The sequence below is a fragment of the Fistularia commersonii genome, chromosome 23, assembly GCF_037954325.1.
Source record: "Fistularia commersonii isolate RoL2024-O1a breed Wild chromosome 23, RoL_Fcom_v1.0, whole genome shotgun sequence".
NCBI classification, from domain to species: Eukaryota; Metazoa; Chordata; class Actinopteri; order Syngnathiformes; family Fistulariidae; genus Fistularia; species Fistularia commersonii.
The window spans coordinates 7,784,011-7,811,103 of NC_141306.1; the positions used below are offsets into that span (position 1 = coordinate 7,784,011).

Below are 27,093 nucleotides of genomic sequence, written 5' to 3' on the forward strand. Positions count from 1 at the left end.
ACAATTAGATCAAATACAGTACATTTAAAGAAAGGGAAGTCAAAAAGTAGATTGTTTTTAATTTTCCTTTTCTGCAACATCACACACACACACACACACACACACACACACAACAGATAAAACCACAAAAACACTCATTTGACCTGTCAGTGAATGCTATATAATATATTTTTTTTAAATTGGTTTCCAACAACAGATCTTTATGTGCATCACTGCAGAAAACAGAACCTGATAGAATCTATTATCTTTGCTAAACGGTGTTACTTGTGTTAGCAGTTTGTACTTACTTAAAAAAGGAAATAATCTAAAGGCCTCTAGAGAAATGAGCTTCTATATCAAACTAAATATTGCTTTTCAAATGTGGTTTTCACACACTCACGAACACACACACACAGTATTTTTCTTTAATCCGAGTGTCCTTGCATATGTAATAATGTTCCCTCCTCCCCGTGTGTGTTCCTAACTCTCCACTGACTTCATTTGCAAGGACTATTTTACCACCTGAGCAGTAAAGAGGCCCCCCGGCGCCGTGGATTGACAAAAACATGGCGTAATCCGTCAGTGTGTCCAACCTGAGCGGGATTATCAACCGCCATCTTGTTTGTTTTTGTCATCACGCCCCCCTCCCTTCCTGATAAAAACCCCTATATCATGTTTATTTATCAGACGGTGTAGTATTTGTGGAAACCTCCGCTGTAAAGGGATTTCAGTCCCGCTCCGGAATAAATATAATCCCGGTAGCACAGGGCCGTGTGTGTGTGTGTGTGTGTGTGTGTGTGTGTGTGTGTGTGTGTGTGTGTGTGTGTGCATTTCTTTTTCTCTGCGTGCTTTTGTTAATCCATCACTATTTGTATTAGAGGTGTTAATTAAAAAAAATAAACAAATAAAGGTTTTTACAACAAATCCTTTTCCAGTTTGGTTCTGCTAGTCTTCTGAGGGCCTGGTGGGACCGCGCCGGCGGCTTTTTTTTTCTTACCGTCAATAATGAGATCCTATATTATTAACCCCCCTATCCACCATCTGAAAGTGATACACAAACAAATGTTAAAAAAAAAACAATAACAATTAAATAAGAAGCCTGTCGATGTTCCCCGCGACTGTCGTGCATCTGATTTAGAGAACCCCTGTATTTGTTTTACCTTTGAAAGTGTGTGTGTGTGTGTGTGTGTGTGTGTGTGTGTGTGTGTGTGTGTGTGTGTGTGTGTGTGTGTGTGTGTGTGTCATCCGATATTATATGGACGTCTCGTATTTCAAGACTTCCGTCGTCGCTTGGAGTTAAAACAGAAAGAATCCACATGCACGGAATTCACTTCTCCTTCCATGTTTTCTGCTTTTTATGCAGCGTCGAGAAATAAACAGGGACTCCTTTGTTCACCATTATTTCTATTTGTAATTTTATTTTTAAGGTACGTTTTGATATTCTGATCCCCGTTTTTTGAAAATATTTTTCTAAAATGTATTAATATATGCAGACATTTAAGAATCACGGGGGGAAAACGTGTATTTGCATTAAAATATCGACTTTCCAATCCGGCTATATTAAAAATATATATGCATATAAATATGTGGAAAAAATATATGCTAAAATATTGAAAAATATACATCGAACTGTGACTTGTTTCCACATTGTAATATTCATGGTCACACAAGCGAGCGTCCTGGGTCACATGAGCCGGGTCTACCTGCGGCGGCGGCGGGATACATTCGGCGTTGTGCGTCCAAGCCGAGGCGCCGAGGAGGGAGAGCCTTGTTTCGGCGGATCCGGGACGTGCGCCGATCTGGAGGTGGTTATTTATTTATTTGTTTTCCTTTTTTTTTTTCTTCTCCTTCTTCTTCTTCTGAGAATCGGCAGCTGTCGTGCGAGAGAGGCAGCGATTATAAAAATGAAAGGTGGTTAGGAGATAATGTCTTCAAGCTTTTCCCAGCGCCGCTGTCTCCAATTAACGGCGCGGCCTGCCTGGGCGGAGGCCCTCCGGAAAATGAACATTCCCCGAGCCTGCGGTCTGAGGGGAGGCCGAGGGTGAGGGAAAAAAAAAAGAAAAGAATGATGATAGCAGAGGAGTCGAGGTGACACACTCTTCTCGTTCACACACTTAAATGTGTGTGTGTGGGGGGGGGTTTGTTACGCGGTTATTAACGCGGAGTACGCATGTAATAAGCGAGAGAGGTGAGGAATGCGGATCCATGACTCCGGGGTCCTGCTTAAAGTCACTATTTGGGTTTTTTTTAAAGACGAAATGAAAGCACCAGGCCCTCCGTCTGTCTCCGGTCCAACTTATCATTCCTCCTCCTGCAGATCAGAGAGCATCCCCTCCGTCCTCGTAAATAACCACGTTAGTCCCACATGCAATAAGTAGTTCACATTTAATCGTCATAAATAACGGAGTTAGCCGCGCACGGCGCAGACGCGGGATTTATAGCCTCATAGCAAACATGTCACCCCCGGAGAGTCCGAGGGTCCGCGCCGGTGACGGTAATAAAAAATCCCAAGACTTACGGTCACAGATCTGAGGTTGGGGTCGACCGGAAGTCCACCGTCGTCTTCTTCTTCTTCTTCTTCTTCTTCGGCCTGCGGGACACACAGACAGAGAGAGAGGGAGATGCATGCGGGGTTGAAGTTGCAGAACACCGCACCGGGCCAGAGGATGCGGAGGCCCCGCTCCTCCTCCACCTTCCCCGCCGAGGCGACCCGACCGGGAGGCAGCACCGCGACGCGTTACGGTCCGCGCCGTATATCAGCCCTATAAAAACCCGAGCGGCCGCCCTGATGTAGGCTTTTATGACGGGTTTAAACGTGCACCCCCTCACACACACACACACACACACTCTTCCACCCCCCTTTTTAAAAAGTAGCTGTTGTAGTTTGTAAAGACGAGGGCCATAAGGGCTCCGTTTAATGGCGCTCGTTAACGGAATTGACAGTTAATCCGCCAATAAAGCGACGGATTGCCACGCACGCGCCCTGGCGTGCGTCCTCACACACGTCCAGGATGCAAACACACACACACACACATCCGTTGCTGAGCCCTTTCAAAAAAAAAAAAAAATCACTATTAATACTATTATTATTTTCCCATGCGCGTCCCCGATCCCACTGTGTGTGCCGGGGGGGCTGGTTTAAGGGACCCGGGCGTGCGTGGGCACATGCACGCGCCTAATCTCCGATTAACCGGGAATAAACGCGAAAACATCCGAAAGTAATGGAGCCGCTCATTGCACACACACACACACACACATACACATGCACCGAACACACTCCCGGTGCCGTATTTCACCGGCGGGGGCCGCGCGCGATTTAACGGCCCCTACATAACAAGCATTACGGCAGCCGCGAGCCCCGCGCACGAGATAGATATACGGAAGTAGCGTACTTTTTTTTTTTTTTTTTTTTTGCATATCGCATGTAAACAAGACAATTCATTTAGGAGAGAGGGAGGGTTGGGGGGGAGAGAGAGAGAAAAAAAGAGAGAGAGAGAGAGAGAGGGATGGATTGGATTTACGCTCCATTGACGCTTCATCAGGCTGGGAGAGGAACACTCCCGGCCAATCACCTCGCGGCTCGCGCACGGAACCCGCGCGCGATTCACTTTGTTTCGCTCTCGTGAGCAAGTTGAAAGGAGAGAGAGAGAGAGAGAGAGAGAGAGAGAGAGAGAGAGAGAGGAGGGGGCGAGCGAGCAATGGACAGAAGCGCGTAAGAGAAGAAGAGAGGAGGAAAGAGAGAAAATCCCCTAATCCGTCCGTTCCCGTTCTCCTCCCGGTGACCTCGCGGTGTTTGGCATATGATGTCCGAGAATGTCCATCTCTGGGACCCTGAGCAACTATTACGTGGACTCCATCATAAGTCACGAGAGCGATGAACTCTCGGCCCCGACCCACTTTCCCGGGGTGCCGTACTCCGCCGCGGGCTCCGTGGCGGCCGTGGGCGGCCGGCAACCCGGCGGAGGAGGAGGAGGCGGCGGTGGTGGCGGCGCTGGCGGCGGCGGCGGCGCGCACGCCGAGCACGCCCATCCCGAGCCGTACCCATCCTGCAGCTTCCAGCCCAAGTCTCCGGTGTTCTCGTCGTCGTGGAGTCCGTTCGGGTCGCACCCCGGCGCCGCCGGGCTCCCGGCCGTCTACCACCCGTACATCCCGGCGCAGCACGTCCCCGCTGCGGACACACGCTACCTCCGGTCGTGGCTGGACTGCGCGCCCCGCGGCCCGGAGCCCCTCGCCGGCCCCGGACAGGGCCCGGTTCCGGGTCCGGGTCCGGGCCACGGCGGGCAGGTCAAGCTGGAGCCGCAGCTCGGCCACCTCGGAGCGGAGATCCCGCCCAAAGTCGGCGGGCAGCACCCGCACGACACCGCCGCCTACGTGCTGGAGACGCGGTCCGCGGTGAGCCACCACCCGGCCGCCGTCCCCGGCGCGGGGTTCGAGGAGAGTAAGGACATTTGCGAGGGGAGCGACGACAAAGACGGCCTGGATCAAAGTAAGTTACCGGAGCAGGAAGGAGATTGTAAACGCGTTTAATGCTGCCATAAAAGAGGAACAAAGAGCCGAGCGGCGGAGGGACCCCCCCCCGCCCTCCCACCCCGCCGCCCCCCGCCTCCTGAGCCCCAACCCCACGGCGAGCTCTGCCCCGGATCCCCCGGCTTCCACCCGCGGATCCGCTGCCCCGGTGGAATAGACACGAACACCGACCGACCCCGTTAACGCGGATCACCCGGTGCCGCTTGTTATTTCTCCTATCGCGAATTATTATTAACATTGAGGGGGGAAAAAATGCGATTGGATGACGACAGAGCGGTAAATGGATATACACGGGAGCCATGTGACGCGTCGCGTTCCACGCGCCGATATAAACGGAGCAAATAGACAGATAACGGGATCCGGTAAAGAGATTGGGATTACAACCGGAAGTGTTTGGAAATAACGTCACGGTGCGGAATGAGAAAGAGGAAGGCTGGCTTGACGATGACGACATCGGATCGATCTATTTTTTTTTTTTTTTTCAAAATTCCAAATCATAGATCAGTCTGACGGTAATTAGTGTTTGTGAGTTTGGGTCGGCTCTGAGCATGCGCATATCTGTCTTGTCGTGAAAAAATGGCGAGCCGAGCGGTCGAGCCGCCGTGTTCGTCTGTGTTTACACACACAGACGCGAACGCGCACACGCACCCCACACGCACTCTGTTCCCGTTGTGGTTGACGAAACTGGCCTCCACCTGTAAGACCCACACTATCTCCGGTGTGTGTGTTTCTGTCTGTGTGTGTCTGTGTGTGTGTGTATGCGTGTGCGTGGTGGGGGGCAAAGCCTCGATCTAGCCCTTTTCTGCAAATGATAATCTTTCCGAATGATCTCAGCTGCTTTCCAACGTTCTTCCCTTATCCTGGGATCTTCGCCGATGGCGATGACGTCATCTCTTTTCGAGTTTGACCAATCTGGGATTATCTAATCCTGGTTAGGACCAAATTATCCCACGACACCTACGGGTGGGTGCGGTGTAATCCAGAATCCCCACCCATTTTTTCAGGATTTCATTGAACTCGGTATGTGCTTTCATTTTTTTTTCCCAAAGTGAACACACGTACGCACACACGCGTAAACACACACGTGTAATATTGACCTGGCCTTAACCCTCGTGCAAACGTTACAAAAAGCCTTGGAGTGTTTGCTCTGTCTTTGTCACTCGGACGAACAAAAAAAATTCATCTACCATTCTTAAAATACCCTTTTTCTCTGAATATTATTTTTCCAGTGCGCACACACGCACACACACACACACACATACAAATTCCCACAGCGATACGCACACGCACACACGGCCGCCGTCTATATAGTTAGATAATCGAGATAGCGCGTAAAGGGGCTGTTTTTTTCTCCAATACCGCACAGTGAATCTAAATGTGGCAAAATGAAAAAAAAAAGGATTCGGTCATCCCTCTGCGCGTACCCGCGTCACACGTGTACGTGCATTGCGTGTGCCCGACGGAGCCGCTACTTTGGCTCGGAAAAGCCATAAAAATCGACACGCACTTACACACCCACATTACTGTCGGCGCTGTTCTCTCTCTCTCGCTCCGCGCTCCAGCACGTACGCGTGCACGCGCAGAGCCGCCACCTTGCGGCGGCGGGCTGGGTCGGTTCGGCAGCGGCCGGAGCCCCGGTGTGTGTCCGGTAACGGCAGGTCAGTGGCGGGTTTTTGCTGTACCCGCAGCGGCGCGCACAAGCAGCCATTTTGAGCACGCCAGTGCGTTTAAAGACCTGCGCATTTGTGCCATTCTGATTCAGGATTAACGGCGTGGCTCGTAAATTATCACGTGGGTTATTATAATCCCGAACCGTGCAGATTATCATGATTTTTGTGTCATCGGTGAAAGAATCGGACACATTCTCACCGCAGATCTTTACAACAAAAAATAGCAATATATGTGACCGATGTTTGAATATCCTGCAACGGCACCTTCCTCAAACGTGGAGTCGACCATACATGAACACCTAAGACAAACATCAAATCATAAAAGTGACAGTGTAAATATGTAGAAAATGCCGGCGTCCCACCAGCCCGACAGTATTTCTTCCGTGAGCGAGGCCAGAGTACAATGCAGTGAATAATTTATGGCGGCGCCTTGTTTTCAGATCATCCGCTTCCAGTCTGAGCATCATCTCAGGTGATGTTCCCACCGCCTGACAGTCTTATTTAGGTCCTCGCCTCGTATCTCAATTCTGTTGTTGCCTCCGCTCTCACATTTGCATTATACAGTAAACCTTCCCTGGACACAACGATGGGAAAACCGGGAAATCATTCGATCTTGTAAGATGGAGTGATTTTTCTCTCTGATCTGAGTTGATGGATGTTTGAGATGCTTCGAGGACTTTTGGCAGCCACACAAAGATAAAATATGTTTATATAAATATGTAAAAGGACTATGTAGGTGTGTGTGTGTGTGTATATATATATATATATATACATATACATATATATACACACACACACACACACCTTTAAGTGAATCCTTTGATCAGATGATTTCATTCATTTTGCTTAACTTACTTAACTTACCTTAATGTTTTGTCAAAACTCCCAAGCATGAGTAGTAAGCATCCCAGACTGCTATCCAGCACTTCTAACCCTGATGATCTGAACCAGAAGCTGGTTCCATGCATGCTCACATGGACTTTAAGCCGTAATATCTCAATGAGGGGCAAATCCTTAATGTTGCTTTCTCCTTGTTAGCTGTTAGCCATTAGCACGGCTTGTGCAATATCTCAGAATATTAAAGGTCTGACTGTTTGGTACTGGAGGTAAATTCTGTACATTCTGATGTCTGGAGGAAGTCCTCCACCTTCTGAATTTTGGTATTTCAGGGCACATTTTCAGGGTATATTTACATGAGGGCGGTTGCTGTTCATTTAATGTTAAAAAGAAAATATATACCTTGGGATTAATTTGTTAATCCACAGCGTGCAAAGAGCGATCGTGGGAATGTAGACAAACTCCCAAGCCCAAACCTTCCCAAAATAGAAACTCAGCTGTGAGTTTTAAGTGCCAGCCAATTTGTTCCGCCTCTTTTTCGCTCGTCATTTGAAGTGCATAAACCGAAGCCCGCTAATGGATCAGTAGCGCTTGGACCAGAGATTGAAATTTGAAATCCGTCTCTAGAAACGACCCGGCGGCCTTCATCACGGAGGCTGAAAAAGTTCTCTGTGTACTCTGAGCCTCAGTTGTCGGTAGTTGGTTAAGTGTATCCTCGTAGGTACCAGCGGGGTGTTCTTCACCCCCCGTGGCGTGGGTTATTCAACGTGGCTGCGCTTCAATGGAGGTCCACCTCTGAAAAGATCGGATCAAGTTAAATCTGTTAAGACTCGGCCCGAGATTGTCTTCATGTGGAGGGCAGCGGGCAGCCGTCCTTAATAAACTAGCAGATTACACTCCGCTCTTTGTGCTGCTGTTGCCGCTGCTGGGCAGAGGGAGAAAGTTATTGCCCCATGAAGTTTATTAAGTTATATCGCCGGGTGAACAACCCCATTAATTGGCGTGTTGCTGTTAGTGGTTTTGGGCGGGATGCGGTGTAACGGGGTGGCGGCAGGGAAGGGATAAAATACGACAAGGGGAGGGGGTCGGGATGTAATAACGTGCCTTTGGGATATATGAAGGGTCAATTTCAGGAACTATTAGGGTGAAATTGCAAGCGGAGGGAGGAAGAGATGGGACACGGTATTAGTCTTGTAGGTGATTCGGTCAATGTTTCCATGTAAGTGGCGTTCATCACGACGGACACGCACACAGGGAAAGCCACACATTGGCTAGCAATTGAATAGCACATATTGCACAGCCACGGGCGCTAGCAGTCAGCTTTATGGACGTATCACTCTCTACGTCTGGGTGCCTGTCCACATAGGGTTTGAGCCAGATGTTGTCGCCGCGGTTACACGGACGTAGCCCCAAGACGGTGCCGGGTAGGGACTTGTAAAGCAACCCCTGCCCCTGTTCTTCCTTTCTATCCGTCATCATCTTTACTGTCCGCTCGTCCCTTGAAAAAAAAAAAAGACAGTTATCTACGATATCTGTCGTAAATCACGGGGCTCCCGTACCGGCCGCCACCGACCCCCCTCCTCCTGGGTGACAGCCATGGTCGTGGCGTAGCTCCAGGGGTAATGGATGGTGCTGGAGGTGATTATGCACTCGGGGAATGCAAAGCACCTGCTTTACTGTGTGACAAAAGCACCGCACACTTCCACCTCAGCCTCCACCCTCCGCCCTCACCTCTTCACCGGGCATTATTCTGCCTTGAGATTAAATCAATCGTCTACACGCAGGCCGTGTCGGTGTGGGGAGATTGATGCCCGAGGGTATTAAGGACGTATATACAGTGGACCGCCGGTGGCTAACTAGCCTGTCCTACCTGGGAGTTTGCCTCAGCGCACATCAGAGCATCAGCTCCACATAATCCTCAAAGATGACCCTCACAGCATGCGTAGCGTGCAGCATCGGCTCGCCTCCCGCCGGCTGCAAAGTCAGGTGCGGCGTTATCGCTCCGTGAGACACCAGATGTGTAAATATTGTTTGTTTCCAGAGGAAATAGAGTCTTCGGACGTCGGGCGGCGACACGGGCCGACGGCCTCGACTCCGAGCACTCGGAAACATTTCACGAATCCCTCTCGTGAATCTCATCGAGATTCACACTGTGTCTCTTTGGTTTCTCCTCTTCCAACCCGTGTCGGCCGACGGGACGGGACGTGGCAGGAAAGGCTGAGAACAATGTATCTGGCTTGTCCTTGAGAGAGCGGCGGGCCTGCGAGGCTCCCAGTGAGACGCCTCATAGCTGGGATGCCTCAGTGGGGGGATGCGGCTGAGGTGGAGGGGGTTTCTGCTCATTCCCACAAACAAGAAGTCTCTGCTAATTACATCTGTCTTCGAGGGCAGCGGCGGAGGAGGGAGGGAGGCTGGGTGATCCTAAAGAAAAGGTGGAGAGGAAATAAATAGACTTCTAAGTATACATCATTTTAAAGATAAATCGTTTATTTGACAAGCATCATTTGAATTTTGTCTCTAATTAGTAATCATACACGTGGGTAATATAATAATACTAATTATTATTAGTATTATTATTATCATCAGTGTTAGTAGAAATAGCAGAAGTAGAGGTTGTGATATTGTTGTAAGTGATGGTGTCACTATTACAATCACTACTACTACTACTACTACTACAACTACCAATAATAATAATAATAATAATACTGTTATAATTATCTTTATTTTGTTATGGTATTTGATTTTCGTTAGAAAACAGTTTTATGGATGCTGTTGACCTGTCGTTTGTTGCAAAAATATCCACACACATTAGATAATTCAGTGTGTTAATGTTAAAATGTCATGTTTTCTCCATGGTAGAAAAATACAAATGTAATCCGCTATTTATTCGTTTGTTTTTTTCCTTTTTTTACAAAATACAGCAGCCCCTACAGAATAATGTAGTCCGGTGGAACACTAATATCTAAGTGTGTGTGTGTGCGGATGGACCTGCAGAATTCGGGCAACAAACCAAATACGTTGCGCTTGAGAACACACACACACACACACACACACACACACACACACACACACACACACACAGAGGATGACTAACCCCTCCTCTCTCCCGCAGACGATCCTTCCGCCAACTGGCTTCACGCTCGCTCGTCCCGGAAGAAGCGGTGTCCCTACACCAAGTACCAGACGCTCGAGCTCGAGAAGGAGTTCCTGTTCAACATGTACCTCACGCGAGACCGGCGGCACGAGGTGGCGCGCGCGCTCAACCTGACGGAGCGGCAGGTGAAGATCTGGTTCCAGAACCGGAGGATGAAGATGAAGAAGCAGAGCAAGGACCAGCCCAAGGACTAGCCGGGGTGGGCGGCGTGCGCGTACACTCCGGACACGCACAACCCTTCATTCACAAAACTGCCTCCACGGGAAATAGCAGTAAAAAAAAAAAAAAAAAAAAAACGCAGGCACGCACGCACGCACGCCACGTTTTCCAATTTGGGTTTAACCTTCGCGCGCTTGATCGATCACTGCATTGATCGGCTGTCGCACACGCACATGCACGCGCCGGATTGAACGTACTTGCAAAGAGACGCGGAGGTTGATCAGACACGCGCCAGATGGTCGCCGGTGATATGACCCGGAAGTGCCGCCGTTTGTTTCCCCGGTTGTCGGTGTATGTAATTAGCAGATAAGAGGGAGGGTGTTAACCCGAATCAGCAACTTGGACGTCACACACACGCACACACACACACACCGCCCCTTCCTCCGATACTTACTGCTGCGCGGCCTCCAGTGGCTCCAAGGTGTCTTTATTATATATGTATTCTTCCACTTCGATCGGGGCGCCGAGCTGTAAAGCAGATCCGAACTCTCATTTCCGGTAAATTCAAGAGGAACCGCAGTGCTGACCGGAAATCGATTCCTATGTTGTTGTTGTATTTTTTTAATACTGTTTGTTTTATCTCAAACGCTCCCAAATACAGATTTATTTTTCAGAAGCTGTCAATTGTGGGTTTCACATTGGCCCCGTGTTTAACTCCCAAGTTGCATTTTAACAAGGAATTCCCTCTTTTTGGGGGGAAAAAGTCTGCTATTTAAGGCGGTTTTCATTCAGCCTGTTTCCAAAATCGGACGGAAGTGAGGGTGGATGGGAAATCCTTCATCCGATTGTTGTAGTTGTTTACCTGAACATATATGCAACTGGCGTGGGTTCTGGATGGGGTGTGTTGTTGTTGTTTTTTTTTCTCTACGAGTCGTGGAAATGTCCGGACAATGGTCTCTTTGAGCGAGGTGTGGAGATTTACCGCGGCTGGAGTTAAATGAAGAGGCCGTGTTAGAAGGTCGTCCTGCTGTATGATGTTATTTGAAGTGTCGTCGTAGTTAAATGGCGCCGGTGGCAGTTTTATGGGCGGATCATAAACAACGCGTTGGCTCGACGACGTTTACAACCTCTTTGCGTGCGTGTGCATGTGCGTGCCACCAAGTCCGTGTGTGTATGTGTGTGTGTTTGTGTGTGTGAGTGTGTGTTTGGACGGTGCAGTCAGAAGCGTTGCATGCACGCCGATCCCCCTACACACACGAAAACAAACAATTTCACGCGCGTGCACACACACACACACACACACACACAAACTATAATTGAGCTTCATTTGTTCCCGTTTTTTACACATGGACACGAAAAAAACCCGCTCTTTTATGCGTTGCCTCTATTCACACGTACAAATGTTTACATTTTACTGCGCATGCCTCGACCCCGCTTGTCCACGGGAATTGTCGACTTTCCTCGTCAAGCTCTTTTTTGTGTATGAAAGCCGTCGGAGGGGAATGCTTCCTGTAAAATAATTTTAAAAAATTAAAAAAAGAAATAAACAAAAATAAAAAAAAAAACAACCTCAATAGTTTCTTGATAGGGAATATTTCTAATTTATTGTACATAACGTGAATAACCTCGTGTTTCTTACACGCCGAAGGTGTTTTCTGTTGTCGGACCACGGACTCTTCGTGTGATAGAGATGATTTCCACGTCAGCTTGTGTTGTCATCATTTCCCGGGTATGTTGTGACGTCAGTTCCGTTAGTTTACGTTCCTTTTTCCCCAGCCTGTGTATTTTGACACTTCGAAATGAGTCTTATTTAAGATATATTCTTACTTTCCTTTTTTTTTTTAAATTGTGAATGAGACCTATTTTAACCCCCAAGGTCTTCATCCTTTTCCTCTTCTGTGCGTGTGTGTGTGTCTTCTTCACTCTGTGTTTGTTGTTCTCCTGTGTTCTCTCCGGGTTCCTATTAAAAAGAGACTTTACGACACTTTCGTGTCTGTCCTGTTCATTCCGGAAGCGTGTTGTCCCAGGCTGCCGTAAAGGATGCTCCTCATCTCTACCTTCCTCCATACATCTTTCATTTGGGTGTCAGTGGGAAGAGGGGAGGATGACAGGGGCAGCATGTGTTTCAAATATGTCTCTTCAGTTGCACCGAAGGAGGGGGCGTCTGTTTGGCTGCAACACCAAAAGACTGTCATAAACCCATAAATACCCCCCTCCACACACACACACACACACACACACACACACACACACACACACACAAAGATGTGAGCGTCCATTAGGAACCGATGAAGCTGCAACGTGTTTGTCTCCACAGCCAAACGGAGGCATTCATTTCCTCCCCTGCTCATTACCAGAACATTCGGGACACACACACACACACACACACACACACACACGCATGTTTGCGGCATGACGTGAAGTAGCTGAGTGTTGTGCATGCAAATGTTAAGGCCTATGTGACGTCATCTTTTCAAGCACTAAAACCCATTAACAATAGGTGTTAAATCTCGATTCTTATTCCAGTAAAGTGTGTTATCCTGGAATTAAATCATCCTTCTTTTTTTTCCCCAAAAATAACATGATTTGGGGTAACTCCTGTTTCAAGACACGCCTGCACGCCTGAGTCGGTTATCAAGACAATCACAGAGAGACGCCCAATAAACGTCAGACGTGGTTAAGGTCAATGTTTGGACAGCTTCGGACGGATGTTACAATTTAAATGGAAAACTAGGCTGCAAAGCAATCAACTGAAAGTAAAAAAAAATGTAATCAGCAATATTATTTTTTCACAGCTGGGTATGTGAACATCACATCGGTAGCCATCTTTAGCTGTTGTGGTCACTCACCTGACGTCACATTCAAAGAAACACCACAGAGCAGAGCTGACAGCACAGAGGCCGACAGATTGGTTGTCATAGTTACCAATAATGTCATAACCACAATATAAAAGCTTATTAAATTATTCAACCCACCAAATGGGCAATTCTTCAAACAAATACAGACATATCGGTAAATACTCGGTGGTTCAGTCATCTATTATTGGTTTATAACACATAATAACACACATAATAACTCTATAACTTGTCCCTCAGATCAGATGTTTGTCATCCATGAGCCTATAACTAATTTAATATAGCTCAAGTCTGTTTTTTGTTTAATTTATCATCGACGGTTAAAATGGAGGAGATATAATGTGTAGTGTCATCTTGCATAGAGTGCCCGTTTTAAAATTTGCTTCATCAGTTTGTTAAAAAAAGGAGGTGCCAAAATGAGTCATTAAAAAGGAGCCGCCTCCCCTCTTCCTCCTCCTCCTCTGGCGCCTCCGGACACGGCCAATCAGCGATAAGTATTTCGGCGTGTATATTCCGCCTCTGGCTCCAAACAAAGGTCCCCAAAGAGCATCTGTCCTGAAGCCTGGGCTGCAGGCCTCAGTGTGTATGTGTGTGTGTGTGTGTGTGTGTGTGTGTGTGTGTGTGTGTGTGTGTGTGTGTGTGGTTGGGAGACAGAGAGGTGGAGGGTGTGTGGTAACACACATGTCACAGTAAATTTAACAGAATGCTTTCCTACACAATAAGCTTTCACAGAGGGTGGGGGGCACCTACACACACACACACACACACACACACACACACACACACACCACACAAGGAAACACCCAAAGTAGTGCGTGTCACAAACACCCGGAAGGAGAAAGCCTCCACTTTCTCGGGGGGGCGGGGTGACACATCCGGGTCACAGAAGCGTTTTCACGTCTTTCCAGTGGGGGGTTAACGCGACACTTTGAGAAGCACGTGATTTTATTTGGAGGGGGGGGTGCGCACCGCGTGGTGTTTTGGGAAATGGAGTGTTTCTACTTCGGTGTTGTGTTCTTCCCTGCCTCACTCATTCTCTTGATAACCAAATGAGACAGCAGCAGAGCATCCACCCCCACACACCACCTTCCACATCCAATCGTAACTCACCCCCTCCTTCATGCCCCCCCACCCCAAAACTGCAAAGATTCTGGAAGGTGTGATTGCGCGGTGATTTAGCCGGGCCCCCGCAGCTCTTCCTCGCTGATATTTTCTCAAACTAAATGGGCTGCAAAAGACAAAGTGCGCGCAGCCGCCGCCGCCAGCGAAATGCATATTTCAAGGCAGGTGAACGCAACCCAATCCAATATGTCGTCACTTTATCCTCTCATATTAAAACAGAGTTTGTGGATAATAACCTGCTTCCCCTGACAGACTGGCACCCTCCTCCTCTTCCTCCTCCGGATGAAGCTGTTTCGCACAACACGGGCCTCCATAACTCACAGAGCGGCGGAGGGAAATCGCTCATATTCATAAATCCTCCAAAACGGAGCAATGATCCTGCGGACACGCACGTGCGCGTGGGTCCGGACACGTCCACAACAGCGTGGACGGATGCGCCTTGCAGGAGGAGGGACAAAAAAAAGCCCGTAATAAGGTCAAATACGGAGGAGCGACAGAGTCGTTTGTCATGAAAAACCAACAGTCACTTGGAATACTATAACATTTACCAACAAGGATTACTGTGCTATCAAGTATTACTTATGTAATATACTTTTATATGTATGTCTGTGCACATGTATGCATGCATGCATGCATGGATGCAAACATAATTCAATTCCAATGATTATATAATCGTGGATCAATAGGAAACAGCTTGGCTTTTTACAGGTTTATAATATAATTTATATACACAGCATCATATAAAGCATTATATATTTTACACATTACATTTGTTTAGATCATAATAATAATGTCAATAGTAACAATAGTAATATACAATATAATATAATATAATATATTATAATAGTACTAATGTTATTATATCATGTTTGAAGTTCGCACAGCAGCATCATGAGTGTGTGTGTGTGAGTGTGTGTGTGTGTCGTTCCAGGTCGGGGGGGGGCACCCCCACCCCTTCATTTCTCCTGCGAGCGTGTAAACCCACGAGTGGACTCCGTCGGTCACGGACGAGCAGCAGGGCCGGTTTCATTTATTTTATCGGATTGGATTGTTCTTGGAGGAAAAAAGGAGAAAGAGAGAGAGAGAGAGAGAGGAAAAAGACGGAAAACACTGCTACCTTTCCTCTCCACGGTCCCATAAAGCTGCAGCCCTCCCTTGCCCTCATCTCCTCCCCTCTTCTCACGTCACTTGTTTTTGCACACTTCCTATTTTCAGACACGGAAACAAACCGCACGACAGGGCCAGGATGTACGGAGGGAGGGGGGAGGCGGGGGTTGAATAAAATACAATAAAATACAATAAAATTATACGTGATATTAAAAAAAAAAGCATATGTATGATTGAAGTCAATAAAATAAAATAAAATAAAATAAAATAAAATAAAATAAAATAAAATAAATGTGAAATCACGGGGTTGCTGGGGTGAGAGGCCGGGGGCGGAAAGCGCCGCCGATCGTTGTAAAAACGGCAGAGAAAGAAGGGACAGAGGCGCGGAGCAGCGGAGGAGCAGGGGAGCAGGGAGAAGGAGAATTCAATGCGGTGCGCTGCAATAAAAGAATATGACGGCAATAAAAGTTTATGGCGTATAACTTTGTGAAGGTTAAGAACTAAACGGCTGTAAAGCAAACACGCCGGGAGAGAGAGGGAGAGAGGGAGGGAGGAAATATTAGAGGAGAAGTTTCAAATCCCCCCTGCTTGATCATTTTTCCGTGTCTGGACGGACGGCGTCGGCGGCAGGCGGGAGGAGGAGAAAGCAAATATTGGCGGAGGAGATTCGGTGTCGGAGGCGGTGACTCCCGGGCCCGGGGAGGCGGGAGCCGGGACTCCTCTCACGGAGCTCCGATACTGGATTTTTACACGGCCCGCGCGCGCACGTACACGCACGCACGTACACACACACACACACACACACACACACACACACACACACGCATCGATCAAGTCGTTCGTGAATTCGTATTATGTATTCACATGAAAGCTAAAAATGGACAAACGAATGGTGATGTCGAGTTTCATTGGATCTTCACACACACACACACACACTCACAAAAAAACACCCAAACACACACTCACACACACACACACACACACACACACACACTCACACACACAGATACCTCATGAAACATGGTCATCGTAAACAAAGTGTGTTTCCTTGTTTCGTTTTGTCATTCCCCTTTTTCTTTTAAATTCACTTTAAATTGATTCCTAATACAAAATATATATAAATACTTCGAAACTGCATTGGCACTAATACTTATACCAATTATAACAGAACACTAACGCTATGACTACAACAATTATCACTACTGGTACCAATAATAAAAACAACAATAATAAAAAATAAAAAGAATATAATTATTAATCACTATTATTATTATTATTATCATTATAATTGGTAGTAGTAGTAGTAATACTAATAATATTAGGAAGCTACATCATTATTATGACGATTGCTATCATTGCCTTTGTTATTGTTATTATTATACTGATGATAACAATTAATAATTATATTTCCTCAATAACTGGATCCAACTATTTCCAAACATTATAAATATAATAAATATATATGGAACTCTGTAAATACTTCAAGTACATACATAACACTGTATAAATATATCGGGATATTTAATGTAGTGATTTTCTATTCAAATTTAAACATGTATCTTCAAGGGAGTATTTATTACATTTAATATGGATTGAATTAATTGCGTCAGCGTTGATGACATTTTCTTGCGTGGGCTGTTTCTTTGTTGTTGCCTTTTTCGCCTTTCACGTCCCACTTCTTCCACGTCACAGACCCTCCTTTAATTACAACGCGTATTTTTTCAAAACGGTTTTCCCGGTTACGAGCCGCCGTTCCCGTTTAACGCGTCTTCTCCGTTTTCATGTTCGGCTTTCGTGGCTCCGTGAAACCGTCTGGATCCCGTGCGTTGCTGCGCGCAAAGCGACCGGATGATGGCGCTCTTGCTCCACCGATAAAAACCGGTGTTTTAAAAACTGTGTTTTTTTTTTTTTTTTTTACCTTCATGGGAACGATACACACACTCGGAGGCGCGCACACGCACGCACACGCTCAATGCTGTTAAATTGGAGTTTTTTAGGGGAGATGGAGGGGGTGAACTTTGCAGCAGGAGGCGGTAAAGCGCTTTTGACCGATGAGGATGAATATAAGGATAAAGATGAGGATCAAGAGGAATGGTTAAACCCTTGGAAGTAATCCCAAGCAGGCTGGCGAGAAATATTCCTCCCACCCGTGGAAAAATCCACGCCGAGGTCTCACCTGAGTCCGCGTCCATCGGAAGTTGCGATGTCGAAATTATAGGAACCCGACAGGCAAGGGACGTGCAGGCACCTGGTGAAGTCACGGAACACGCGTGGGAAGCGATCACGAGTGTCTCCGTACGAGATAGTGGAAATCTCAGCTGGGCGCCCCCGTGAACCGGAAGTGAGGGCCTTGAACCGAACGTTCCGCGGAAGGAGACCCGGGCGCCCCTGGGCCTTGTAGTTCCCACAACTCAGGCCTCATTAGAGAGCCTTGCGTGGGTTCACGCCCCGGCAGGAGACACGACGTTCGCGTGGAAAACACGGCCGGAACAGCAATTAAACGGCACGCCAGGGCGTTTACGGTTTACGCAAAGGGCGACCCCCCCTTCCACACACACAGACACACACACACAAACACACACGCACACACACACAAAAGCACACACACACACACACACACACACACGCTTCCCTGTGCAAGGACGTAAACAAGCAAACAGCGGGCTTTATGGAGCTTTATAGTATGTTAAAGCCTTTACGGCCACTTTCTCCGAGCCTATTACCCTCCTCCTCCTCCTCCCACGGTTTATGAAGATCATATTTATAAATGATCAGGAAAAAAAATAAAAATAAAAAATAATAAATAAATTTAAAAAAAAAACACGGTCCACGAGGCCGGAGCTCGTTTGTCTCCACCGACCGGCGGCACTTTTAACACCAGCGTGAAAAACCGCCCCGACAAACCGCTTTAAAACCGCAATTACATTTATAGTCGAGGACTTGTTAAAAGTGCTACCAATTAGAGAGCCTCTCTCTCTCTCTCTCTCTCTCATCCCTCTCTCTCTCTCTCGGGGGCCCTCCTGACATTTTCGGGCCTCGTTGATTTCGCTGCCATTCCAGTATGTCTTTGTGAAAAGAAAGAAAAAGACAAAGAAAAAAAAATCCCAATCATTTGAGGGAAAGATGAGGAACAGGAGGATGAGAGGGGAGGAGGAGGTGGAGGAGGAGGAGAGAGATGCTGTCAGAGATGCATGGCAACAACCTCACTTTAGATCACAACAAAGGAACTCTCGTCCGTGTGTGTGTGTGAGTGTGTGTGTGTGTGCACGAACTCAGACGAAAAACAGGAAGAATTCTCATTATAACCCCCCCAAGAAACACACACTCTTCCTCCTCTTTCCTCCTCCTCCTCACCCTTTTCTTCCTCTTCCATCTTCACTTTCATTATCAGAGGCGCACGGAACTCCCCGAGCCGTGCGCGCACCCCACACGTGCACGCGCACGAGGAAAAGCCAATGGGATGAAGAGCTGATAATAGATGCAAATTATCCGCGAAAAACGACGCGCGCACACACACACACACACATATACACGCACACCGGGGGCCAGGCGCGGAGCGAGAGGGGAGAGCGGGGAGGAGAGAGAGAGAGAGAGAGAGGGAAAGAGAGGGAGAGAGAGAGGGAGTGGGAGGGAGAGAATATGAAACAACTCATTTGCAGAGGAGTAAATCACGGAAAAGCCGTTTGAGAGCGCGACAGGGCTCCGGCTTCCAGCGCGCACACCGGAATTGTGATGCGCCTGAGCCCTTCATCCTCTGCTTCGCCCTCCTCTTCCTCCTCCGCTTCTGCCTCCTCATCGCTGGATATCTTATGGAATCGGCGCGGTAGTACCCATAGTAGTAGTGGTAGTAGTAGAAGTAGCAGTAGTAGTGGTAGTAGTAGTAGTGGTAGTAGTAGTAGTAGTGGTGGTGGTGGTCGTTATTGTGGTGGCGGTCGCGGTTGTCTGTGCTCCCGCCGGCCGCCCTCGCCGTTCCCCAGCACCGTGCCCGGCCGCGGGGGGAGGCACCACGGCGCGCAAGCTCGCTGCTGCTTCCCCTTCGTCTCGCTCTGCCTGCCGGCTGAAAACACACACGCACACGCACACACACACACTCACACACATAGTGGTGAAAAGCTGAGGGTCGCCGATCAGCTCTATCTCTGCTGAGCCGGACACACACACACACACGTGCACACACACACACACACATATACACAAACACACGCACACACACACACACACACACACACGTGTGCGCACATACAGAGACACTGCAAACGCGCACGATGAGTTCATATTTCGTCAACTCACTCTTCTCCAAGTACAAGAGCGGGGATTCGTTACGTCCGAACTACTACGAGTGCGGCTTCGCGCAGGAGCTGGCGGGCAGCCGGCCCACGGTGGTGTACGGCCCGGGCTCCGGGGCCGCCTTCCAGCACCCGCCGCAAATCCAGGACTTCTACCACCACGGCGCGTCCACGCTGCCCAGCAACCCGTACCAGCAGAGCCCGTGTGCGGTGACGTGCCACGGAGAGCCGGGCAACTTCTACGGATATGACGCCCTGCAGCGGCAGACGCTGTTCGGCGCGCAGGACGCGGATCTGGTCCAGTACAGCGACTGCAAGCTGGGCGGCGGCGCGCCGGGGCTCGGCGGCGGCGGCGGCGGCGGCGGCGGTGACGACGGGGACGGAGCCGAGCAGAGCCCCTCGCCCACGCAGCTCTTCCCGTGGATGAGGCCGCAAGGTGAGGTTGCGCGGCACAGAGAAGGAACTTGGGAGAGTGGGGTGTTTTTTTTTTTTTTTTGTCTTTTTGGGGAGGGGGTGAAAAGCAATTGGGTCGGGGGGGGGGCAGTAAGAACTTCCTGCGTGGACAAAAGCGCGTTTATGGTTTTATTGGTGCCGCCAAAACTTGTTAATGACTCTTAATAGCCCCCCGCCATATAGTGGGGTTGCGTGGGGTGCGGGGTGTGTGGGGGTGGGGGGTGGCAGCTGGAAGGTGTGCGTGGTGGTGGTGGTGGGGGGGGGGGCTCGTCCTCCGCAGCCGCGTCCAGACGCCTGACCCGGGTTAAACTTTGACTGCCGCGGAGCCTTTTTTACGACTCGCCTGAGGTCTTCGGGATTATTTGGCTACACGGTGGCCGCTTCCCCACGGAGTGTGTGTGTGAGTGTATATGCTGGGGTGGGGGGATCGTGGGGGGTAGGTGTGTGTAGAACAGAGCGAGGAGTATAAGGAAAGAGGGGGGGGTATCTTCACTTCACACAGGGGGTTTATTCTTCACGGCATGTGAGATCTCTGTTACTCAACCCCAGTGTGTGTGTGTGTGTGTGTGTGTGTGTGTGTGTGTGGACACTCAGTCTTTTGTGGCACGCACAACCTGTGAATATGGATCCCTGCGATTTGATTGGATTATAAATCAGGCGAGATAATAAAATATATAAAAAAGGGAGAAGTGAGGCTGTTACGAATGGATTGACGTGTATAGTAGCCTATTTAGTTTGAGCCCATATTTCTTCCCACGCGTGTGTGCGTGCGTGCGTGTGCGTGTAGAGAGAGAGTTTATTGCTCGTGTTCGTTGTATTTTCCAAGCGGGCCTGCGCGCAAGCGGTTTGGCGACTAGACACCGGAAATGATAATAATTCGACCAAGAAATGATCGCGCGTGTTTCCGGTGTCCACCCCACCCCCTCCCAGTCCACCCCATCCCTTGTCTTACACGGGGAGAAATACACGCGTGAACGGTGTCTCACGAGCACGTGAGTGCGTGTGTGAGTCAGAACGCTTGTATTCCATTCCCCGCAAACGGCCAACACGTCGTACACATCGACCTGTTTAATGTGTGTGTGTGTGTGTGTGTGTGTGTGTGTGTGTGCGTGGACGCACACGCGCCAGAACGGCTCCTCTCAGCCCCGGTCTGCTGACGTGCGGTCTCGGTGTCGGATGCGGTGCGAGGGGAGGTGGGGGCGCGTTTTGCGTGTAGTGCGTGGGTTTACCGAGCGGTAAAACACAGTGGGTTTTCGCGGGCTTTTGAAATCACCGTCGCCCGGTTCATAATTTCACATATAAATTATATGGTAATAAATGTACCCCCCCCCACACACACACACACACCAATCCTTCCGCTCCGATGATCACGTGATGACACCGAATATTGCGTGGAATAATCCCGACCCCCACCCTCAGCTGGAGTTTCACCCGCGGTGCGTAAACTCATGAATATCAGCCCGTTTTACGACTTAACACCCATAAATCTTCTTCTGGATGCCTTTAAAAACTGGAGATAAAAAGATGTGTGTGTGTGCGGGGGGGAGGTAATGTATCTGTAATGATATTAATGGAGGATTTTGCCCCCCCACACACACATACACACACACCCTCCACCCCATCCCAGCGTCTATGTGTGTATTTGTGTGATTGTGTGTGTAAATAGACGCCCTCCCTCCTCGTCACCGTCTAAATCCTAGAAATCCACAGCAAAGGAAAAGCACACATGAATCTGTGTGTCATGTATGCCCGTTTATTCCCACTGGGGATGCGGGATTGGGTGATTAGGGGAAGGGGTGGGGGTCCCCCCCCCACAACCCACGGTGCCAGTCCGGTCAAACGCACGTCCGTAGCAAGACCCCCCCACCCCCACCCCACTCCCACTCCCACACCCATTAAAGGCCCCCTTGTCTTGTAATTGCTGATCTCCATAAGAAGCTGGTCTGTGCCCATCGTCGGACACGGGGTGTAAATCCCACCGGGCGCAAATCATTTCGCCGGTCGGATTTTTCAAAATAAAACCTCGGAGGATCGTTTCTTAATTCAGAAACCGATCATCTGAATTTAAACGATTAAAACGAAGTGAAATGATTTCACTGGAAATTACAAAAAAAAAAAAATCAAATCCCACTCTCCGTGTTTCTGGTGGTTGTGCGGTAATATCTAGATTTGTAATCTGACGGACGTGGAATTGTCTCTCAGATTACACATGTCGAGATTAATCTTAACGGCTGGGGAAAAATCATGCCTTTTACCCGACCGATTTTTTTTCATGTACGAAAATAAGGATTTTAATTCTCTGTAAATGTCTAAAATGTGAAATCCGAAAGGAAAATGTTTCCAGTCGAATCGTAACTGAGCAAACACACTTCATTTAAAGAGTTTATTTGAAATAAAATTAATATCGATATAAAGATATTAATCGCGCTTAATATGTCATGTGTTCCATTGTTTATTTCTAGTTTTAAGTTGAACTGAAATAGTTTTTATTGGTTTAAATTATTACACATATGAATTAGAAATACATCCGAAAGGTATTAATTGCCAAAGTCTCTTCCGGCGCTTCCAGTCGCTTCATTAAATATTTAGAACTTTATATTGAGTCGGTGTGACGCGGGATGAACCACCCGGGCGGTGACGCGTCTTTGTGTGTGTCTACACACACACACACACACACACACACACACACACACACACACACACACACACACACACACACACACACAAAGTACAGCACAAAAAATAAGTATTTGTGCCTGACGGGTGACTCTAAACACACACACTGCTTTTGTGTGTGGGTGGTTTTAAAGCATCGAACACTTGGATAGAGACACAACTGTTCCTCGTGGCACTTGCATGTTTGTGCGTGTGCGGTCTTGTGTGCGTGTTTGTTTGTGTGTGTGTTTAGATTCACCCATCAGGCACAAATACTTATTTTTTTCACCCAGGGGCTGCAAACCGTGGGTCCCCTCCTCCCCCCAGTAGAAATAAGTGAAGAGAGCAGACGATTGCTTTTAATGATCATTTAATGGCGATTTCAATCAATAATCAATCGATTTATTTCCACGTCTATACGTGCGCTATTACTGCGTTATTAGTGCGCTATTACTGTGTTGTAACAACAACAATAACAACAACAAAAAATAGAAAAGCAGGATGTGAGGTGTGGTTTCGGTCTCTAATAATGCCTCCTTCCTCCTCTTCCTCTTCCCCTTCCTCCCACCCCCTCCTTCCCCAGTAGCTGCGGGCCGGAGGCGGGGCCGCCAGACCTACAGCCGCTACCAGACGCTGGAGCTGGAGAAGGAGTTCCTGTTCAACCCCTACCTGACCCGGAAGCGCCGCATCGAGGTGTCTCACGCCCTGGCGCTGACGGAGCGCCAGGTGAAGATCTGGTTCCAGAACCGGAGGATGAAGTGGAAGAAGGAGAACAACAAGGACAAGTTCCCCAGCAGCAAGAGCGAGCAGGAGGCGGTGGAGCGGGAGCGCCGGGAGAAGGAGCTGCGGGAGGGCGGCGCGGCGGCCGCGGGAGGAGACGCCGGCGGAGGCGGAGGTGGAGGTGGAGGTGCGGGAGGAGGTGGAGGGAGCTCGGTGCCCGCCACCGGCACCGGCACGGCGGGCTCACAGGCTGCCGTGAACGAGGATTGCTGCGAGAAAACCCACAAGCAGATGTAGAGAGGCGGAGGGTGGGGGTGGACCACATGGGGCGGGCGTGGGTGGTGCGGGTGCCGGCTTTTGTATGAGGGGAGGCCACGGGACTGCCCGCAGACTCCGCCGATCCAATCGACGGAAACAAATTGGAGCCTCCAAAATGGCGACCGGAAGGACTGGATCCCCCCCCTTCCTCCTCTTCCCCTCCACCTCCTGCAGACTGCAACCACCATAATAATAATAATAATAATAATAATAATAATTAAGAAGAAAAAAAAGATGCAGATAAAAAGATGAGCTAAATCGTGGAGGGGTGGGGGGGTAGGTGGTGGTTGGGGATTTTTTTGGGGGGGGGGTCAGACCAACTCAAACATAGTTACTAGTGACGAAAGAAGAAAAAAGAAAAAAAAAGAAAAGTGATAGCTTCCTTTCTCTGTGGAACAATTATCGTGGAAACATTTCTATATTGTTAGAAGTTTATCATTAACAACCTTTATCTTCGGCAGCTGTATAGTTTTTAAGTTAAAAGAAAAAAATGACGACGGTGCACTTTTTACTGTACTTCTCACTTCTATGTTGGTGTTGTCACGGCGACGGTTAATGACGATGATGACGTAGCAATTAATGAAATTTCCAACAACATGAAACTGCCTATTTATGCCGTTCTAGTAGGTCAGGTCTCTTTTCTACACACTCTGATTGTCCTTGAGTTTTTTTGGAATCGATTGGTGTCGGATTATGTTGTCTTCTTTTATTTTATATATTTTTTTTCTTCTCTTTTCGGGGTCAAACGCATGCGCACAGTGCAGATGAAATAAGAGAGAAAAAACACATTGGTTCAAAATAATAAAAAAAAACGTTAAAAAAAGATTTGGCCAAGATGTGGACTTAAGGTGCGGACTACGCGGACTCACGTCTCCCATCGCGTCCGGCGATGATCTAGGTGGACCGTCGGTTCCACCTCTGCGGCTGATACAAACACACTGACATTTTGAAAAACCTAAAGGCCGATGATGAAAATTCACAGGAATAAAAGAAGTCACTTTGTGTATAAATACATATAAAACAAAGAATAATGGCATTAAATCAGACACGTCTGCCACCCCAAGCCAGCCCCCAATCCCCTTTCACAGCCTGTAATCTGGTGTCATAAAAAGTTCCCCCTGGCAGCCCAGATCAGACCACAGCGTTGAGGCGTTTGCTTTAGATTCAGAAGATTTATCAATTCTTCGGTTTTAATGGAATCCCAGTGTGAGCAACCGCCGCTCATGACCATGGCTCCGAGTTTAAAAAGAAAAAAAAAAAAAACGTTGTTATTGGGCTTGTTTAACTCTCGCAAAATGCAATTTCGGAGAGCGTTAACGCCGCGGGCCACAATTCAGCCCCTCGTCGTTCCTTCCCCCCTCCCTCGCATCGCCTGCCGTCCTCCTCCTCCTCCTCCCTTTTCGGAGCTTCTGTCAGAGCCCAGACTGATAAAACCGCTCGGTTCACGGGGCCAAACATCGCCTCAGAAATCTCCTCTTAAAACAACCCCCACACCCGCCCGCCCACCCCCTTCAAACAGCCTCACCACACACAGTCCACTTCCCATCCAAACATCCCTTTATTTATGGCCCTTCTCCTCCACTTACATTATTACAAGCTTCTATATTCACCATTACACCGCCCTCCATCATCATCACCGCCGCCACTCCAGCGCGGATTGTTTCCATATGGCCGGATCAAACACTGAGTGGTCACATTTACACTTGCATATCCTAATAGAGTTTGGACCCCGGCCTGTTTTCTGTCACCAAGGGAACCCCCCCCCACGCACACACACATATATATTTATACACACCACTACGGTGCAAAGTAGCCAACGTGTCTGATCGGGTTTCCAGGCATTAAGTGGGGGATAAGGAGTCAAATACAGTGAGGAGAGTTCAGCGGGAACAAGCCCTGTGTGTGTGTGTGTGTGTGTGTGTGTGTGTGATATTTGTTGTTTTGTTACTGGGTGGTCGATGCAAGCAGCATCAGTGAAAGTAATCAAGTTCAGATTAAGAACCAGATTCATGTGTCGCCCTGGGCTGGATTTAATCTAGATTAACAGCGTTGGATAGTAAAATGCTATGAGTTAGCCCTGGCATCTGATTGGGCAGTTACTCATTGATGTGATTTTGAGATCAACTTTATTTATCCAAATTTTGAAATATAAGGTAAGTTTAAATAATGAGGGGGTCACGCTCAGGGTCAGATGTTTGGAGGTTTGAGGAGAACACAGTTTGGAGGTAAAAGGATGAAACACTGAAGTTCGTCACAGAGGAGGTCAAATTCAAACATCTGAAGGTTTGACAGAGCGCCTGCCATCCCAAACTCTTTTCTTCATGACAACGGCGAGAAGATGGCAACCGTCGCCTCGAACATGGATCCCTGTACGGAGGGAATTTGCCAATTGCTTTGTTTCCAACATTATTCCGAGGACGGTCTCATGAATATGCACCGGCGTCACCTGTGACAAATCACTGGGCAGTGAATTGGAAAAAAATGCTTTCCACTGCCCCGTCCTGAGTCACCACTGTGGTTTGGTCCACAACCTTTCTTCTCGTTTGGCCCTGCTCGTGCACGTGGGAACAACGATATGCTGTGTATAATGGTGCAATTACACCGTTGTTACAATTTATTAACGCTACACTTATAATCAAGACAAAGTTTAGGCAAAAATACAGCAAATTAGGACTTAAGGATGGAACAAAGTGTTTTTATTTGAACCTCCAGCTGAGGACTGACAGGAAAAATGAGAAAATCCATATCTGAGGGTTCGGTACTTTGAATGATTGTACTTTATAACTTGACTTTTCATTTTTGAAATTTAAATAGATTTTTTTTTAGAAAAAAAACACGAGTGTCGGTGTAGTGTGAGCCCCCACTCCGTTTTTCAGATGTTAATTTGACGCTGCGTGCCAGCTGGGGCCGTTCAAGTCTGTCTGGCACCTTTTATGTCCCTAAAAGAAAAGCGCTTTGGACGTCGGTATATTTATTGCCCTCTTTCCTCGTCTCTCTGACACGCACTCGGGTGTGGACGGGGAGCTTTTTTGTTTTTTTTTTAAAAAGAGTAAAATGTGAATCTTTTTTTTTTTTGTTGTTGTTTTGCTTCTCTCAATGAAGTTTGCAACAGTGCGATTTCAAAATAAGAGCATGATGCCTAAGTCACATTACCACAATGGATTTGGATAGGCAATTATACACACAGAGAACACATAGCGTATGCACACACACACACACACACACACACACAGGTACAGCCGTGTTTCCAT

General features: G+C 48.1%; 2 protein-coding genes and 1 long non-coding RNA gene across 4 annotated transcripts; 2 read left to right on the top strand and 1 right to left on the bottom strand.

The window, feature by feature from the left end:
• Positions 1-1,172: 1,172 nt before the first annotated feature.
• LOC147220905 (uncharacterized) lies at positions 1,173-3,585 on the bottom strand. The gene is made up of 2 exons (XR_015107952.1): positions 2,498-3,585; positions 1,173-1,852 (listed from the first exon to the last, which is right to left on the bottom strand). It is a non-coding gene; the product is annotated as an uncharacterized LOC147220905 (long non-coding RNA).
• On the top strand, positions 3,453-12,319 carry hoxb9a (homeobox B9a). Its single transcript, XM_086170777.1, has 2 exons — positions 3,453-4,465; positions 10,126-12,319. Exons 1-2 carry the CDS (start codon positions 3,793-3,795, stop codon positions 10,359-10,361), a joined length of 909 nt encoding a protein of 302 aa, XP_086026903.1. The 5' UTR covers positions 3,453-3,792; the 3' UTR covers positions 10,362-12,319.
• Positions 12,320-19,090: 6,771 nt separating this feature from the next.
• Positions 19,091-25,229, top strand: LOC147220907 (homeobox protein Hox-B8a). 2 transcript variants are annotated; one of them, XM_086170988.1, is made up of 2 exons: positions 19,091-20,132; positions 23,388-25,229. In XM_086170988.1, the coding sequence occupies exons 1-2, from the start codon at positions 19,676-19,678 to the stop codon at positions 23,819-23,821; spliced, it is 891 nt and encodes a 296-aa protein (XP_086027114.1). In that variant the 5' UTR covers positions 19,091-19,675; the 3' UTR covers positions 23,822-25,229. The 2 variants fall into 2 exon arrangements, with proteins under 2 accessions (XP_086027114.1, XP_086027115.1); XM_086170989.1 differs by having other exon boundaries at positions 23,391-25,229.
• Positions 25,230-27,093: the final 1,864 nt, after the last annotated feature.

Bases quoted from the DNA above. Each gene is read 5' to 3' on its own strand.
- hoxb9a (XM_086170777.1), top strand. From the start codon at position 3,793: ATGTCCATCTCTGGGACCCTGAGCAACTATTACGTGGACTCCATCATA. The intron at 4,466-10,125 runs GTAAGTTACCGG...TCTCTCCCGCAG, and splicing joins CAAAGACGGCCTGGATCAAA to ACGATCCTTCCGCCAACTGG.
- LOC147220907 (XM_086170988.1), top strand. From the start codon at position 19,676: ATGAGTTCATATTTCGTCAACTCACTCTTCTCCAAGTACAAGAGCGGG. The intron at 20,133-23,387 runs GTGAGGTTGCGC...CTCCTTCCCCAG, and splicing joins CCCGTGGATGAGGCCGCAAG to TAGCTGCGGGCCGGAGGCGG.